The 18,368-nt window shown below is 36.7% G+C and overlaps 1 protein-coding gene across 2 annotated transcripts in view; it reads right to left on the bottom strand.

Moving 5' to 3' along the window:
- The window catches only part of LOC136033564 (rab3 GTPase-activating protein catalytic subunit-like), a 424,515-nt gene that overhangs the window by 358,554 nt on the left and 47,593 nt on the right, over positions 1-18,368 (bottom strand). For both annotated transcript variants that reach the window (XM_065714323.1, XM_065714322.1), the window contains 3 exons: positions 15,599-15,725; positions 11,434-11,639; positions 1,797-1,868 (listed from right to left, as the gene is read on the bottom strand). In XM_065714323.1, the coding sequence (XP_065570395.1) occupies positions 1,797-1,868; positions 11,434-11,639; positions 15,599-15,725 (405 nt within the window). The remainder of the gene's footprint in view (positions 1-1,796; positions 1,869-11,433; positions 11,640-15,598; positions 15,726-18,368) is intronic.

The raw sequence follows: 18,368 nt of genomic DNA on the forward strand, positions 1-18,368 counted from the left end.
AAAGTTTATTTAGTTAATAAGTCAACTTAAGAATCGATTTACGTTACTAGCTGATTTGTATTCATGCATTGTGTTATGTCCAACGGTAAAGTAATAGGACTGAGTAGAAACAGTGTTTTTAAAGCGAAAAACAACGATACAGACTGAATTTAGGCGTATCTTATACCACCTTCTGACCAAGGATTTATTTTCTATAGTAAGGTTCATTTTTAGCATTTTTTTACGCTGATCAGTCTAAAATAAAAAAGTTTGATCAATAAAACTGAATATTTTAGTAATGTATTTAAAATGATATTTATGGCCCTTAATGGGCCACAATGGACCTAAAAGGGACCAAAGAAAGAAGCCTAAAAGAGCCATTTGAAGGATCACGTGGCCCTTAAAGTGATTTTTGGTGCCAGGACCCATTTTTGGTCTGTTTATACCTAAGAACCTGGATCTTTAAAGACTTTTGCTTAATTAGGTTATTCCTTAATTACCTTATTTTGGCTATTCCAAAATAGACCTACGAAGCTTTAAACACAAGATACAAATATCACCTGAATTTACATCTTGAATAAAAATGTAGGGCGGGCTGCGCCTCCACACATGTCTCGCTCCAGCCTCTAACTGAAAGGTTTGATTTAGCGTCGAAGGATGTTTTCTAAACACATGAATTTGCCTCCCTTAGACGAGCTCTCTCACATTGTGCCTCCCATTGTCCAGCCGTCAAGGCAGACACAAAGGCACACAGTTCGGTCTAGTTATATAACGGAGGACACGCCAAGAGCGAGTACTTGAGGAACAGCTTTATCTGGCGTTGTACTTCTATCTTGAACGATCTTCCTGGGGATGAGTTCTGAACAATCTCAGAACTCAAAACGATCTGAACGACCTCGCTCTGAACGATCTTCCTGGGGTTATTCTTGTAAATCCCTCTGTTGACTCCTCCAAAAGAAAGTTCAATAGATATTTAAAACCCCAAGGTTTCAGAAAGAGGTAAAGGTAGCGGCATTTCAGATACCATTAAGATCCTGGCGCCGTGAATAATGGAATAAGAAAAAAAGTGGGACTGACAAGACCCCGTGACTATGATTGTTTTATTCTGTACTACTGTTAACACTATTTCCAAGCTCGAATTTATTTCCCAAAATTTTATTAAACCCTACAATATGATAAATGATAACCATATTCTACTGTCAGTTTGTCAAGATAAGATCACAGGACAATTTTCAAATAACTTATACAATTATTTGATTTAAACATAATATAAACATATGAAACGTAGAATAGTCAGAAAAAAAAAAATCCAAACCATTTTAGAACTTACCCGTAGTCAATAATTCTCTGCCTGACAACCACTTCCAGACCTGTGCAAACTTTAAAACAATGTAATACACTCAAGGCCGTATCCAGGGGGGTTAGGGGTTCCTCTACCCAAAATTGTCCGACTCGTAAAATGCAACAAAAATGAATACAAAAAAATTTTTGATGCACTTTTAAAGTTTCTTTTTTCGTAACCCCCCCCCCAGAAAAAATCCTGGATACGACCCTGAATACACTGTATAGTAAAATATAAAAAGCTTAGAGATCAGTTGCGTGGCCAGACGGGAGGAATAGGAAGGATTGGAGTCCAGGTCAAAACGTGCAAAATTTCAGAAAATACTAACTTATATGTACTTTTTGAGATTATAGAATGGCAAATGAAAAAAAAAATCGTAACTGAGTATCCCCTCTTGAAAGTGAGTTCGACTCCTCTCGAACCCTTTTCCTGGCTAAGTCCTAGTCCTCGGTCTTGCTAAAGATAAAGCACTTACCAAATGTTCCACATTCATTTTGTCCACTGTGCTTAGTAACTGCTCCACTTTTTCCGTAGAATAACAGAATTTCTAGAAATCAAGCAATCGGTTATTTAAAATATGGTTATTAAAAACGACAAAGGAAATATGACCAAGAATTAAAATTTTACACAGTAATAAAGCGCAGCATCTAAAAAAAACATCCACCCACAATGGAGGGCCGGTCAGGACAAGGACACCGGCCTTGGGGGATTGAAATTTTCAAGGGGGGAGGAAAGACGCCAATATAACAGTGGCGGTTGGGTGAAAGTTTAGGTGGTTTAGGGCACCAAACTACGACTTTACCCCGAAGAGGACGAATTTGCAATCAATTTAAAATTTTGAGAAGCTAATTGATTAGGCTTTCCAGTTGCAAAAGAAGTAAGGCCAAACGGTGGTAGTACTGGATTCAACCAAGTTGATTCGCTTTATTTGTAACGGAATTAAGCTACGTTTCGTGATCTGTAATTACGTATCGGCTATAATGAAAGGGGGTGAGTCATTGCTTAGATGGGGGTAGGGTAGATTCCTACAAAAGTATATTTTAATTGACAACTGCTTGCTCTTCCTGAGGCTTTAGATAAACGTGGAAAGAGGTAGAGGAATTAATTAAAAGGTTTTTCTATGCAGCTAAAATGTTACATTCCCAAAAAATGTGTTTTTTCTTTCTTTATTTCATGAAGCTTAGAGACTAACATTCTTCTAAAGACAAGAGAAAAAGTATGTCAATTAAACTAAAATATAAAAAAAGTGGAAAAAGTTAGTAATTACAAAAATACACAAAACCATAGTCTACTTAAAAAAAAACAAATAAGACATAAACTCCCAGCATTTTGTTCAGTTGACCAATGCCGAAGCCTTGGACGGATAGCTTTTAACAATATCGACAGTTTTGATCTTGTTCATCAAACACCAAAATATTTAATACCTTTAGACTCAGTGCTTATAAAAAGTAACGCATTATCAAAGTAGTTTGTTCAAAGTAAAACAATAAAACTAAGATTAAGAAAATCGCAAAAATTTCTAAGTCAATATTTTAAATTTAATTTTGAATATCAAAAATCAATATATTTGACACCTTTATACTTCATAATTGTAAAAAATTATATCTTTTTCAAAGTGAATAGTAGATATATACAATCACTTCTGGAAAGAAAATGATAATAAAACACAAAAAACGTGTCCGTTCAGGGGGAAAATACATAAATTCCCAGCATTCCGTTCAGGAGAAACATTGCTATATATGGAGAAACGTGACTATAGTGATTTGATATATCAGCTCATGGGTACTCTTGCAATGCAAGCAAAAGTTGACGGCATATTTTTACCAAAAGTACCCCTTATTAAGTTGTTTTCCTAGTATTTTCTATAATTAAATGAACTCTCTTGTGTACTAATAACTGCACTAATTATTAATAAACAAATACATATCTAGGATCACCATAAAAAGCTAATTCTTTGATTAGATGTTATCAATAGTTTGGCTCTTATACTTCCATTATTGACAAGCATCGTTATTTACTTACCATTCATTACTACGAAGAATTTGAATTCTTTTGCTGCTTCTATCAAATCATACAGAAAAAAGTTAGTGGAAAACTCGAAAGAGGTCACTCAGTCACAAATTAGAACTTTTATTCTCCTTATTAATGGTTAAAATCTATTGGCAGGCAGCCAACAATGGGGCAATACACATTTTTTTTCATGTTTTTTTCCTATTCTGATCTCTGTATCCTTTGATTTCCTTATGATTACTTTACAGTCCCAAATTTCCAGGGGGGGCCATGGTCCCCCTGCCGGCGCCCATGGGTCGGGAATTTATAATGACTTGGAAGCTTAAAAAGTACGAAAGAGACAACATCTTGTAACATACAGAGGAAATATGACACTTAAATGCAAATGAAAACATTATCCTGCGCTATGCAGACTACAGAAGTCTGTGACTTCCATAGGATGACCAACAAAAAAATTGCATAAGTCTTCTGTTGGTCCATTTTTTTATGGTTTTTCATTTATACGTGGTATTAAGACCACAATAATTCCAATGCGGCATAGGATTTCTTAAGGCAGAGTAAATTCCCAGGTATAAATACCTCGGATTATTCTTATATCGAATATTTTTCACGTTGAATGTGTCCATTTTTTACATGAAGGATTTATCGTTAGGAAAGGGGGAATGTTTGATCCTGGGTGTGTCCAAAAATCCTAAGGGTATTGAAATTTAATCCAAAGAAACTATCTGCATCCCAATAATCAAAACGATGTATCTGCAATATCTTAGGACAAAAGTGTAATATCTGCAATATCTTAGGACAAAGACAATTAACTTGAAACTTTCAGGGCAACTACTGCTAATATTACGGCTGCAAATGTAATTGGTTGCAACTGCAACTGTGAGTACGACTGCTTGTAACTGCTGCTTCATCTACTTGGGACTACTTTCAGGGGATGTTGAGCGGTGGAGGGTTGAACGAAACCAAAACCCACTATGCCCATGCTGATTGTCGAAAGAGCGCATCAGCAACATCTCAGAAACGACTGAGAGCATTAAGTTGCAAGTTTAGTAATATGTTTAACAGTGCTTGGAGGGGAAAGGGCCCCCTTGTCCTTTTGAAGACCCCATAACAATGGTCAAAATTATGAAATAATCATTTTGTTCAAATTAGTCAATAGATCCAACAACTACGTATTGGGGGTGTGATGCCCCCCCCCCCAAGGCCCCAGAGAAAAGGTTGCAAATCATGTAATGTGCCCATTGTTTACATACAGGATTTACATTTAGAAAATAGTTTGGATTTTTGATCCTGAATGTGTCAAGGTGAATGTATTAAGGTGAAACTTCAAGGAATGCTGAAGGGGATGTTGGAAGATATCACAAGAAAGCGTGTGCATCGTGGTTATAAAAAGGTACATCTGCAATACCTAAGGAGTGGCTAAGGGTATTAACTTTACCCTTTAAGGATCACTGTTGCTACTACTACTGTGCCCGAAACCACGACTACTTGCGACTGTGACTTTACAACTTAGACTGCTTGCAAATGTGACTACTTGCGACTTCAAATACCTCTACTTGAGACCAGTACTGTGTCTACCATGTGCACCAAGATTGTAAAAAGGGTATATCTGCAATAGCTAAGGGGCGGCAAAGGGCAATAACTTTACACTTTCAGGACCCTATGATTACTACTACTGTAACTGCGATTCTGACTATTTGTATCAAACGGTTCGTGGTAACGAACTGTAGTAAGGAACGATCCGGCTCAATAGTAAACGAAACGTTAAAAAATGGAAATTTGATACGAAAAGATACTTCAAAAGAATCAGATTTTTATGCTGATTTAAAATATATAAGTTTCATCAAATTTAGTCTTACTTATCAAAAGTTACGAGCCTGAGAAAATTTCCCTTATTTTCGAAAATATGGTTGAAAACACCCCCTAAAAGTAATAGAATCTTAACGAAAATCACACCATCGCATTCAGCATATTAGAGAACCCTACTGTAGATTTTCAAGCTCCTATCTACAAAAATGTGGAATTTCGTGTTTTTGCCAGAAAACCGGTCACGGGTGCGTGTTTATTTTCATTTATTTTTTTTTCCAGGGGTGATCGCATCGACCCAGTGGTCCTAGAATGTTGCGAAAGGGCTCATTCTAACGGAAATTAAAAGTTCTAGTGCCCTTTTTAAGTGACCAAAATATTGGAGGGCACCTAGACCCCCTCCCACGCTCATTTTTTCCCAAAGTCAACGGGTCAAAATTCTGAGATAGCCATTTTGTTCAGCATAGTCGAAAAACCTAATAACTATGTCTTTGGGGACGACTTACTCCCTCAAAGTCCCCAGGGGAGGGGCTACAAGTTACAAACTTTGACCAGTGTTTACATATAGTAATGGTTATTGGGAAGTGTACAGACGTTTTCAGGGGAATTTTTTCTTGGATAGGGAGGGGGTTGAGGGGAGGGAATTACAAAGGAGTATCTTTCCATGGAGGAATTTGTCACGGGAGGAAAGAATTTCCATGAAGGGGGTGCAGGATTTTCTAAGATTATTTAAAACGAAAAACAATGAAAAGATAAATATGAAAAAAGTTTTTTTAACTGAAAGTAAGGAGCAGCATTAAAACAAAACGAAGGGAAACTATTACGCATATGAGGGGTTCATATCCTCCTAAATACCTTCTCTTTACGCTAAAGTATTTTTAGTAATTTAAACTATTTCTTCTACGGCCTTTGTGATTCAGGGGTCATTCTTAAAGAATTGGGACAACATTTAAGCTTTAGAGTAAAGAGCAAAGAAATAAAGAAGGGGCAAACCCTCTCATATACGTAATAAAAATATACGAATATAGAAGTTCGTTACGAAAGTCAATTCTGAAGTTACGTATATTTTTTATTAATAAAAACATTCGTAAGAAATTAAAAGTTCTAGTTGCCTTTTTAAGTAGCCAAAAGATTGAAGGGCAACTAAGCCTCCTTCCCCACTCCTTTTTTCTCAATAATCGCCCGATCAAAACTAAGAAGAAGCCATTTAGTCCAAAAACAAAACAAAAAATGCAAATTTCGTTCTAAGTATTTATGTGCGGGGAGCCAAAATCAAAGCATGCATTAATTCAAAAACGTTCAGAAATTAAATAAAAAAACAAGTTTTTTTTTAACTGAAAGCAAGGAGCGACATCAAAACTTAAGACGAACAGAAATTACTCCGTATATGAAAGGGACTGTTCCTTCTTCAACGCCCCGCTCTTTACGCTAAAGTTTTTCCCTTTTTTAAAAAGTAGATTTAAGAGAAAGAGTCAAACTTTAGCGCAAAGAGCGGGGCGTTGAGGAAGGAACAGCCCCTTTCATATACGGAGTAATTTCTTGTCGTTTTAAGTTTTAATGTCGCTCCTTCCTTTCAGTTAAAAAAACTTGTTTTTTTTTTAATTAAATTTCCTGCTAGTAAGACAACTACTAAGTTTGACTATTTGTGACTGTAACTAATTGTGACTACGAACACTAACGAATTCGATTGCTCATGACCGTGATTAAGACTACTACTTACGCAGTGGCAACTGCCACTACGACTGCTTACAACTGAGACTATTTGTAACTCTCAAAACCTGCAACCGTGATTACTTCCAGCTATGACTACTTGCTACTGCAAATACTTAAGCCTACAAAAACTGGTAACTGAGACTTTTTGCGATCCCGACAACTTACACCTACGACTACAGCTACTCGTGACAGCGAATGAGAATAAAACTTAACTGTTACATAAGCTACTTGTGACTATGACTCCTTGCAGCTGCGACTGTGACCACTTATAACTGTCAGTGCGACAACTTGCAACGAGTTTGAAAACTCCTGATAGCAACGACTATTACTACTTGCAACTGTGACACCAAGTTTCATCCCGATCCCTCCACTCTAAGTGTTTTCCAAGATTTTAGGTTTTCCCCTCCCAAATCCCCCCCCATGTAACCAGATCCGGTCTGGATTTAAAATAAGATCTCTGAGACACGATATCTTTCCAAACATCAAATTCCATTAAGATCTGATCAACCGTTCGTAAGATAAAAATACTTCCTTTTTTTCTATTTTTTCCGAATTAACCGGCCCCCACTCCCCCTCCAGATGGTCAAATCGGGAAAACGACTATTTCTAATTTAATCTGGTCTGGTCCCTGATACGCCTGCCAAATTTCGTCGTCCTAGCTTACCTGGAAGTGCCTAAAGTAGCAAAACCGGGACCGACAGACAGACAGACCGACAGAATTTGCGATTGCTATATGTCACTTGATTAATACCAAGTGCCATAAAAACAAGAGGTAAGAGCTCATATGGCACTTGTGACGAGGCATGAAGAGCTAAGAGCCAAGAGATCATATGGTATGAGCTCTATCAAAATTATATGAATCAATAGATTGATTTAAAAGGAAAATAAGAGGCTTAATGCCGGTCAGGATTTAAAATAAGAGCTCTGAGTTACGATGTCCTTCTAAATATCAAAATTCATTAAGATCCGATCACCCACTCGTATGTTATAAATACCTAATTTTTTCTAATTTTTCCTCTCCCTTTAGCTCCCCAAATTGTCGAACATGGGAAAACGACTTTATCAAGTCAATTTGTGCAGCTCCCTGACACGCCTACCAATTTTCATTGTCCTAGCACGTCCAGAAGCACCAAACTCGCCAAATCACTGAACCCCTCCCCCCAACTCCCCAAAAGAGAGCGAGTCCAGTACGGTTCCGGCAATCACGTATCAAGGACATTTGCTTATTCTGTCCACCAAGCTTCATCCCGATTCCTCCACTCAAAGTGTTTTCCAAGATTTCCCCCTCCAACTACCCCAATGTCAAAAGATCTTGTCGGGATTTCAAATCAGAGCTCTAAGACATGAATTCCTTCTAAATATAAAATTTCATTTAGATCCGATCACCTATTCGTAAGATAAAAATACCCCAATTTTCACTTTTTCCAAGAATTCTGGTTTCCCCCTCCAACTCTCCCCAATGTCACAGGATCAGGTCGGAATTTAAAATTAGAGCTTTAAAGCACAAGATCCTTGTAAATATCGAATTTCATTAAGATCTGGTCACCTTTTCGTAAGTTACAAATGCATCAATTTTCAAAATTACCCCCCCCCCCCCCCTATCTCCACCAAAGAGAGTAGATCCGGTCCGGTTATGTCAGTCACGTATCTTAGACACGTTTTTATTCTTCCCATCCAGTTTCATCCTGATCTCACAGCTTTAAGTATTTTCAAAGATTTCCAGACCCCCCCGACTGTCCCCCCCCCCCCAATTACGCTGGATCCGGTTGATATTTAAAATAAGAGATCTGAGTTAGGAATTTTCACATTTTCCAAGAATTCCGGTTTCCCCCTCCAAGTCCCCCCAATGTCACAGGATCTTTTCGGAATTTAAAATAAGAGCTTTAAAGCACAAGATCCTTCTAAATATCAAATTTCATTAAGATCTGGTCACCATTCGTAAGTTACAAATACCTCATTTTTCCGAATTACCCCCCCCCCCCCCAACACCACCAAAGAGAGCGGATCCGGTCCGATTATGTCAGTTACGTATCATAGACTTGTTTTTATTCTTCCCATCCAGTTTCATCCTGATCTCTCCGCTTTAAGTATTTTCTAAGATTTCCGTTCCCCTCCCAATGACGCTGGATCCGGTTGAGATTTAAAATAAGAGATCTGAGTTACGATTTCCCTTTAAATATGAATTTTCATGAAGATCCGATGACTCCTTCGTAAGTTAAAAATACGTCATTTTTTCTAATGTTTCAGAATTACCCCCCCCCCCCCCAATAGAGCAGATCTGTTCCAATTATATAAATCACGTATCTAAGACTTCTGCTTATTTTTCCCACCAAGTTTCATCCCGATCCCTCCAATCTAAGCGTTATCCATCATTTTAGGTTCTCCCACCCCAAACTCCCCCTAATGTCACCAGATCCGGTCACGACTTAAAATAAGAGCTTTGAGACACGATATCTTTCTAAATATCAAATTTCATTGAGATCCGATCACCCGTTCATAAGTTAAAAATACCTCATTTTTTTAGTTTTTCAGATTTAACCCCCCCCCCCCCCAACTACCCCAAAGGGAGCAGATACGGTCCGGTTATGTCAGTCACGTATCTTAGACAGGTTTTTATTCTTCCCATCCAGTTTCATCCTGATCTACGCGCTTTAAGTATTTTCTAAGATTTCCGGTTCCCCCCAACTGCCCCCCCCCAATTACGCTGGATCCGGTTGAGATTTAAAATAAGAGATCTGAGTTACGAGGTCTTTCTAAATATGAAGTTTCATGAAGATCCAATTGCTCTTTCGTAAGTTAAAAATACGTCATTTTTTCTAATTTTTCAGAATTACCCCCCCCCCCCCCCAATAGAGCTGATCCACTCCAATTATGTAAAACACGTATCTAAGACTTCTGGTTATTTTTACCACCAAGTTTCATCCCGATCCCTCCAAACTAAGCGTTTTCCATCATTTTAAGTTCCCCCATCCCAAACTCCCCCCCCCCAATGTCACCAGATCCGGTCGGGACTTAGAATAAGAGCTTTGAGACACGATATCCCTCTAAATATCAAATTTCCTTGAGATCCGATCACCCGTTCGTAAGTTAAAAATACCTCATTTTTTCTAATTTTTCAGAATTACCCCCCCCCCCCCCCAACTACCCCAAAGAAAGCGGATCCGTTCTGGTTATGTCAACCATGTATCTAGCACTTGTGCTTATTTTTCCCACCAAGTTTCATCACGATCCCTCCACTCTAAGTGTTTTCCAAGATTTTAGGTTTCCCCCTCCCAACTCCCCCCACCCCATTACCACCTGATCTGGTCGGGATTTAAAATAACGGCTCTGAGACACGATATCTTTCCAAACATCAAATTTCATTAAGATCTGATCAACCGTTCGTAATTTAAAAATACTTCAATTTTTCTATTTTTTTTCCGAATTAACGGGCCCCCCACTCCCCCCCCCAGATGGTCAAATCGGGAAAACGACTATTTCTAATTTAATCTGGTCCAGTCCCTGATGCGCCTGCCAAATTTCATCGTCCTAGCTTACCTGGAAGTGCCTAAAGTAGCAAAACCGGGACCGACAGACCGACAGAATTTGCGATTGCTAAATGTCACTTGGTTAATACCAAGTGCAATAAAAACGATCTAGATAGGTCACGACTGAAAAAAAATTCGTTAGGGCCTTAAATTTAAGAAAACCCTTTTTATTTGAATAACGTCACATATTCTTGGAATAGTTGCAATACATTTTGCTGAAGATGATTGTCTGCGATAAATATTAAAAAAATAGCAGTACAATTTAATTTAATTGTTGATAATATAGAATAATTTGTCGCTAGAGATATGCAAAAAAAGGTTTGCGAAAATAATTTGTCGGTATAAAAATGACGACGTTATTTACAGAAGTCGTTCTAAGGTCATTCCAAAAGACACTTCTATTATATTTTGATAAAAAATAAAAACAAAAATTTTGATGCATCAGCCCCAATCCCTTACGAAAAGAATCCCTTTGATCCTTCTTCAAAGATTGGTTGCTGAGAGAGCTGTAGGCTTGTGTTGCAAAATGAAAAGTGGTAATAATCATACATATACTTGTATCATAGTGCGTAAGGTAACATAGTACTTAAGGTAACAGGCATGAGGGAACAGTCCATAAAAGTGCATAAGATAACCTAGTACTAATTATTGAAAGTCCTCTTAGTCACTTAATGAAGTGTGCAACTTGGCAACTCTGACATCTATTTTCTATCAGTGTACATTTAAGCTAAGTGTATGTGTACGTAAATGTTTTAGATTTACGTTTTAATCTGTTTAAGATTTAATTAATCTTAATAAGATTAAATTAATCTTAATAAGATTTTGTTTTAGATTTTTAATCAATGCAGAATGCAATTAAAATATTACACTCACATCTACGAGAGATAGGATTAAAGATTGAACCATCTAAAACAGATAATAACTTAACAAGTCCCACTTTTTCCCACTTGCTAAGTTTTAACTTAACAAGTCCCAGCAGAGTTCAGAGGCCATCAAATGGTTTATTGTCAAATCATTGGTGGCAGCGCATCCCTTTAGAAAATAAAATTAACGCACCTCCTTAAAAGTAACATCTGCATCAGGAAATATAAAAAAGATTAAAGATGAAACAATAGTATCATCAAGAGGCTCTTCGTCTCTTCTTTGCTGATGGCGTTGCACCATGGTCGTAACGGCTGGGATGGGTATTTTGTTTGCAATCCTGGTAGAAACCCTTAGCTTGTCAGTCAACAAGAGTAAAGCCTCACCATAATCCTTCTCATCTATAAATAAAATCAAAAATTAAAATTTTTAGCAGTAAATATTTATATACTTTGCCCTGGCCCTTAAGCATCGCAAGATATCTTAAATATTGGAATAATAGTCAGTAAAAATATTAATAATAACGATAATAATAATTTATTTGCGACATTGCATATCAAACACGAATTGGAGTACCAATGCTACTACTACTAGTCAATCACTGCAGCACCAAGCCACCTGAGGCCAACACAGCTACGCATGCTCCTCATCGCAATGGACTAGTACTAAGAAGAGCAAAACAGAGAAAATAAATAAGCATTCTCAATGTTAAAAATACAAAAGTAAATGCATCAAAACAATCAAAGAAGAGGACGTTAAGGACCTAGCCGCAAATTAGCATTTTCTTCTAATTAATACTTTCAGCTTAAATTGGTCATACTTTTTTAAATTGGTGATACAATGGTTAAAAGACCTCAAAATACAAAACTTGTATATCTGAAAAATATTGAATATTAAAAACAGTTTTAAACTGATAGAAAAACAATTAAATGATAGCAATAAGTTGAATTGAGTTTGGGTTGAGCCTTATAGAAATATCGATATAATATAAATCGAGAACAATCGATATACATACTTCGTCTAATTTTAGCATCGATAACTTTCAGTTTGCTCTTAGAATCAGCATATTAGACCACGTTATTCGTTAATTTATTTTCTATCCATTATCGTCCGCACTGAACAAGGAACACGGATAAGCTAGTCTACGAGAAATGAAGCACTGAGAGGTATAGCCGTGTTATATATTTCGCATGGTATGGCTCCTCTGATAGAATCAAATCCCCGATAGAATAAAAGGTGCTAAGATGGTTTCTTTATTTAAATAATAAGCTAAAGAATTTCTTCTTAGTTGTCTGTAATGAAAAAGATCACACTGCCTTTGAAAGTCCGTCCGGGTAGGTATGAGGTATCGTGATGTTTTCTTAAATAATTAGTTTAAATGTCTTTTCAGTCTATGTTTGTTGCTGCATTTTTTCACTTGCTTTGTGTATGTCCCCGTGGCCCAATTGGGCTTTTCGTGTGAATAAATCTACGCAAATTTTTGAAATACGAGTACATGTGAAAAATAAAATAATGATACTGGAAATGATAAACGACCCAGAAAATCTGTATAACTTAAGTTTTCTTCACATTATAAAATAGAAATCTATTATTAAAGTGTTCCCTCTAGAAGAGCCCACAAACAAGAGTGATACCGAAAAAACTAATAAATATACTCTAACTCACCCCAGGGGACGTCCAGGATTTTTTTTAAGGAGGAGTAGGGGGTACATAAAAAGAAACTTGAAAAAAACGCATCAAAATTTGTTTATATGAATATTGTTAAGTTTGATGGCCGGCGTTTAACCCCCCCCCCCAAACAACAAAAACAAGAAGAACAATAGGGAATTTTTTAAGATAGTGGGAAACAAATTAGAATGAATATTTCGGCCCTATGTCCAAGGGCCGTCCTCAGCAATAAAAATAAGAAAAAACAACTTACGAGAGGATAAAATCAATGAAACTAAAATGAACAGTTTTCAACTTAAGGTCATTAAGGTATACCATGCCCCCCCCCATATTATGAAGCCCAAAATGCCACTGCTTATTTTCATCTTTACAACAGCTCCATATACTTTAGAGAATGTGACAACGTGACCATAACCGACGGGCAGTAGACCAAGACAGTAATCAAGCTCAGACTCATACTGAGGTTTGGGAGCTCACAAAATATTTAATCCAATCACTTTCGTGCTTTCAGGGGTGTTCAAATCTCAGCTTTATGTACTTCCACACAACATTAGGGTCACTCTATTGCCATATTCTACGAAAGACATTTCAGCACCTTCCTTTTTGTTAATCACAAAATATAGTTGTCGACACCATGCCTAGGCCTACCATAATTGGTCCATAATTTATGCCAGAAGTTAGGCTTACAAGCTTCCAACACGGCAGGGTTTGTTACCAACGGGAAACTTCAGAGCCACAACACCATGCCTAGGCCGACCATACTTGGTCCATAATCTATGCCAGAAGTTAGGCGCACTACAAGCTTCCAACAGGGCAGGTTTTTGTGACCAACGGGAACCTTCGGAGCCACAAAACCCTGCCTACACCTACCATACTTGGTCCATAATCTATGCCAGAAGTTAGGCGCACTACAAGCTTCCAACAGGGCAGGTTTTTGTGACCGACGGGAAATTTCAAAGCCACAAGGCATGTGTCGTGTAGGCACATCTACCATTTCAGCGCAACGCAGTGCAGGCACGACTCAGAGGTATATTGAGCAGAAGTCTTTTTCATCTTTGGAACCCTCTGAATTAGACTATAACAGTTGAAATTGTATCTTAATTTTTGACAAAATATCATAAATTGCAGCTTTGCACAGAAATAGGTCAATCCATTTCAACTCCGTGTTAATCATCCATTTGTTCAGCTTTGGCTACAGTCTGGACACAGGTGGATTACGATCATGGTTAGAAACACATATCGAAGTATTAATGTGCAAAAGTTAGGGGTATCAGCTCCTTCGAAGAAAGTATGCTCCTTCGAAGTACAGAGACAGGAGCTTGAAGGAGCTTGAAGAAAGCTCCTTCGAAGTACAGAGACGATGTTACCCTAGAAATGTGGATATATGTGTAACAAGAATCGTCCTGTAATAGCCTCAAGACAGGGCACGAGCCTAGTAAACCTAGCGACTGAGGGCTGCTGTAACCTGATAGTGTACATATAACCTACTGGAATACATGTAAGCTTATCATTGAAGAAATACTTGACATAGCTAGCTAGGATGCTATAAGTCCAATCATATTTCTCTCAAGAGGCTATATCTTGATCTTCAGCGGGCATGTGCACTGAGAACAAAACAGCTCGGGTAGTTTTGACCGCTACAAAAATAGTTACTCCTCTTATAAAGATAGAAAGAAACGGTTATTTGTAAGTAGTTTGACTCCCCCTGACGGTCAACCTCTACCCCCTCACTTTGTGGGAGTGCCAACGACTTTATTTTGTAATTGATTTGGAGTAAACCCAACGATTCAGGCGAAAGGGAACGGTTATTATGATGATTTTCATTCCTTTTTTGTTGACGTTATGACAAACAAAAACACACTGCTCGAAATGACATTATTTGCAGCCAAGCACAAAAGATGTTCTGACCTTTAGAAGGGGACGTGAGCCCTATTCCTGTTTGTGGTAGTTTCTCTTCGCTTTAAGTTTCAATTGATTAATTAGTGTAATTTCTATTCGTTTTTGGTTTCATTTATCTATTGACACTGATGGATGTTTGTTTCAAGCTTGCATAACTATCTGAATTTATTTCCCTTGTCCTGAGTTTAGTGTTGATCTTTACTTTTCTCTAAAAAACTTCTTTTACGGAAAAGTTTTTTTAAAATTAATGTATTCAACTAGAAAATTTCAAACAGTAAGTTTTAAATAGTTAGACCTGGTTTTGTTTTTCCTCAAAGATTAAAAAAAGGTTTAAACAGAAAACAATTGAGAATTTGGTTTGTAAATAGCAGCCAAGAAGTTTTTCACGATATTTTTATAGAGTAACTTTATTTATGAGCACAGAATTTATAGAATTATAGTGTATATGGTGTATAATCTATAGTACAGAGTTTATAGAGTATAGAGATTTGGATTTTCTTGAGTTTGGATTTGGTTTGTAAGCAGTGCCAGAGAGTTTCTCCACGGTATTTCTATAGAACTTCTTATAGATTACTCAGTTTATAGATGCATAGAGTATAGATTATATAGTGTAGGGTATAGCATAGAGTAAAATTTTTATAGAGTTTATAGGGTATAGAGGTATAGAGTTCCTTCAGCTAAAACTAACAGAACTTAAATTTGGTTTTTAAGCAGTACTCAAGAATTTCTTCTGCGTTTTTAGAGAGCATTTTAAACACTAGAGAGTTTATAGAGTTTCTTCAAGTAAAATTACCTGAGCTTGGATTTGGTTTGTAAGTAGTACCCAAGAGTTTCTTCACAGTATCTCTTTGTCTGCAGATCTTAAGAAATGTTTGTAAGGACTCTGAAAGCCTGCCAACAACAGCTTCTTTATAAGATACCTAGAAAATTGTTTTTGTTAGGACATTCAGCAATCTATACTCCAACCTTTGAAATTTTTGTTGATTTAACACACAACTTTACAGTTTAAAAATAATCGTATTAGTTGTTTCTGAAGAAGAGAAATTAATAGACTATTTTGAATTATTTTTCAACTTTTCATTTCTTCACTTTAACTTGTCATTAGTATCTTTCACTTTCTTTCCCCCTTTGCCTCTCTTGGTGATTTATCTTTTTTTCATTACAACTTTAATCCTATTCATATATCAATGGTGCTATTACTTTATTATGACATTACTTCGTTTGTCTTTATCTCCAATCAGTTATATTGTGTCAACTTTTTTGAAACTTTTGAAAAAAGATTCTGTATTGACAGTGTCGGGTTGGTTTAAACTGAAACACAAAATGGCACGTTGCATGTCATTACAAAATTATTATTGCCTACCATTGTCATCGCATGCAAAATTAATGAGGTCAAGCCATTTTTCAGTTTTCTCGTGACAATCTCAACTGCCTTGAAATGTGTTTGTCATTTCAAAAATGTCAATTTGACATGACATGACAGAATCAGTACAATTAGGATAATTTTGATTGCTCACAAGAAATTTATCAACGAGGAGGTCCAGTTGTCTAGTAGAAGTTCAAAATTCTTCATTTTATCAAACATGTCTCAAATTGTGTTTGTTGTATCTCAATTTGTCACACAGACTACACAAAGGGCCTTGTCGTACTTAGTATATTCTCATTGAGGCACACAATACTTATTAACTTATGTTTCACGTTTTAATTATGTAATTATATGTTATTAAATATTTTATATTTAAATAGTAATTAATTAATGTACGTTTAAACTTCTTTCTCTCATAGTCGATAGCAATTTCATAACCTCTAGTACAGTTTTATAAGGCCTAAGAAACAAATTTAAAATTCAGTTTTAAAAACCAATGGAACAAAACTTTGCTCCAGGATTTTTAGAGGCAGCCAAAATATTATTTGAAAACGTTTATAGTAACCTTTCATCGTGTTTACAGCTGCACCTGCGACCTCTTAAAAGACGAGCTATAGGCCATAGTAACCACAAATTGAAACGCATTTGGAAAAAAAATTACCAAATGAGAAAAAAAACCTCCACCTGAATCTGACTCAGGAATGGTAAGTATTATTTCCGTTAATCTTAAAAGTTAATAAAAATAAAAGGTAATCCATGTCAACAGTAAAAAAAAGAAAAAAAAAGACCCACAGTTCAAAAATTTGGTAATATAACTTACCAAAAACTTACTGAACCATATTTCTATCAAACCATTCACAGTAATGAGCGGTGACCGTTGAACTATAGCCAAGAGTTAGCCAAGGTATAGCCAAGGTTATGCAAGCGTATTTATTCTTTTTTTCATGTGGATCATTTAAGGGACATAATAAGTTCTAGGACCTTTTTAACAACCGCACAGGAGCAGCGAGCTCTTTACACCGTTATGGCTACAAACAAATTTGACCAAAATACCGAGAGAACACCACTAGATGAAAATTCTAAGATATCAAAACAACTCCCATCTATTTCAAATTGTTATCTAATAACAAAATTATTACTTAAATTTTAATTTTAAGCTGCAGGAAAACCCCTGAATTTTCAAGGACATGCTGCCACCAGGTGTTGATTTTTTATACGAAATAAATCTAAAGCTTTCTTTGAGTGGCTTTTATTTGAGTAGCAAATTCTGAGTAGCTTAAACTGTTACATCAAATTGTAAAGTAATAGATGTAACATATTAACCTAATTAGTATTAACTTAGGTTTAGATTAGTTTAATTAGTCTAATTAATATTAACCTAAAATGATAAGGTAAACCATCACTATATTTTAGATTTTTGAAAAGGGAGAAGTTACATCTCCTTTCCCCTTACTTCAAGAAATAACTAGTAATTTTAGGACTAGTAACTTTAATTGCGCAACTTTATAAGAAAGGTGATAAGAGCGAGTGTAGTAACTACAGAGACATTAGACTGATTTCTGTAGGAAACAAACTAACTGAATGAGTGGATGAAAAAACTGAATGAGGGCACCAAAAAAATCTCGGGGGGGGGGGGGTCCCCTAAATTAGCCCTTGGAAAGAGTTTGTTTCAACCAGATTTTCACACTTAGATTTATAGCTGACAAGCATCTACATCTTCAGATCTCATTAGTGTTAGGGCTGAAAATCTTAACTAGAAATCTCCTAGCCCTACCACTTAAAGTGGTATCAAGAAGCGAGGCTTTTTCCTGGGGGGTAACGGCTGGAAAAGTGGTGCAAATAGAGGAGAGAAATGCACTAACGTCACTGGACCCCAGTATTCGCCCATTATTGTCAGATATCTTGACACTGGTTCTCGAAACATATCCACTAATCACTTTGACCGAGCGGTGCCACTTTGCAGGCTCAGTGTCGAGCAATGGGTCAAAGTTTTCACGACCATACTTGCGTTTTGTATTTTTGATAATGTTAACAAATAGGTTTCTTTTGGTCGCTCCTTGATTTCCCTTGACACTCGAATAAAGGCGGCTGCATTCACGTATCAGGGCCTTAATAGTGGGCGTAACCCATGGCTTGTCGTATTCACTTTTAACCACAGTCTTTGTTTGAAATGTCTCGACGTATTTGGAGTACAACT

This window comes from Artemia franciscana, chromosome 12 (assembly GCF_032884065.1).
Source record: "Artemia franciscana chromosome 12, ASM3288406v1, whole genome shotgun sequence".
NCBI lineage: Eukaryota > Metazoa > Arthropoda > Branchiopoda > Anostraca > Artemiidae > Artemia > Artemia franciscana.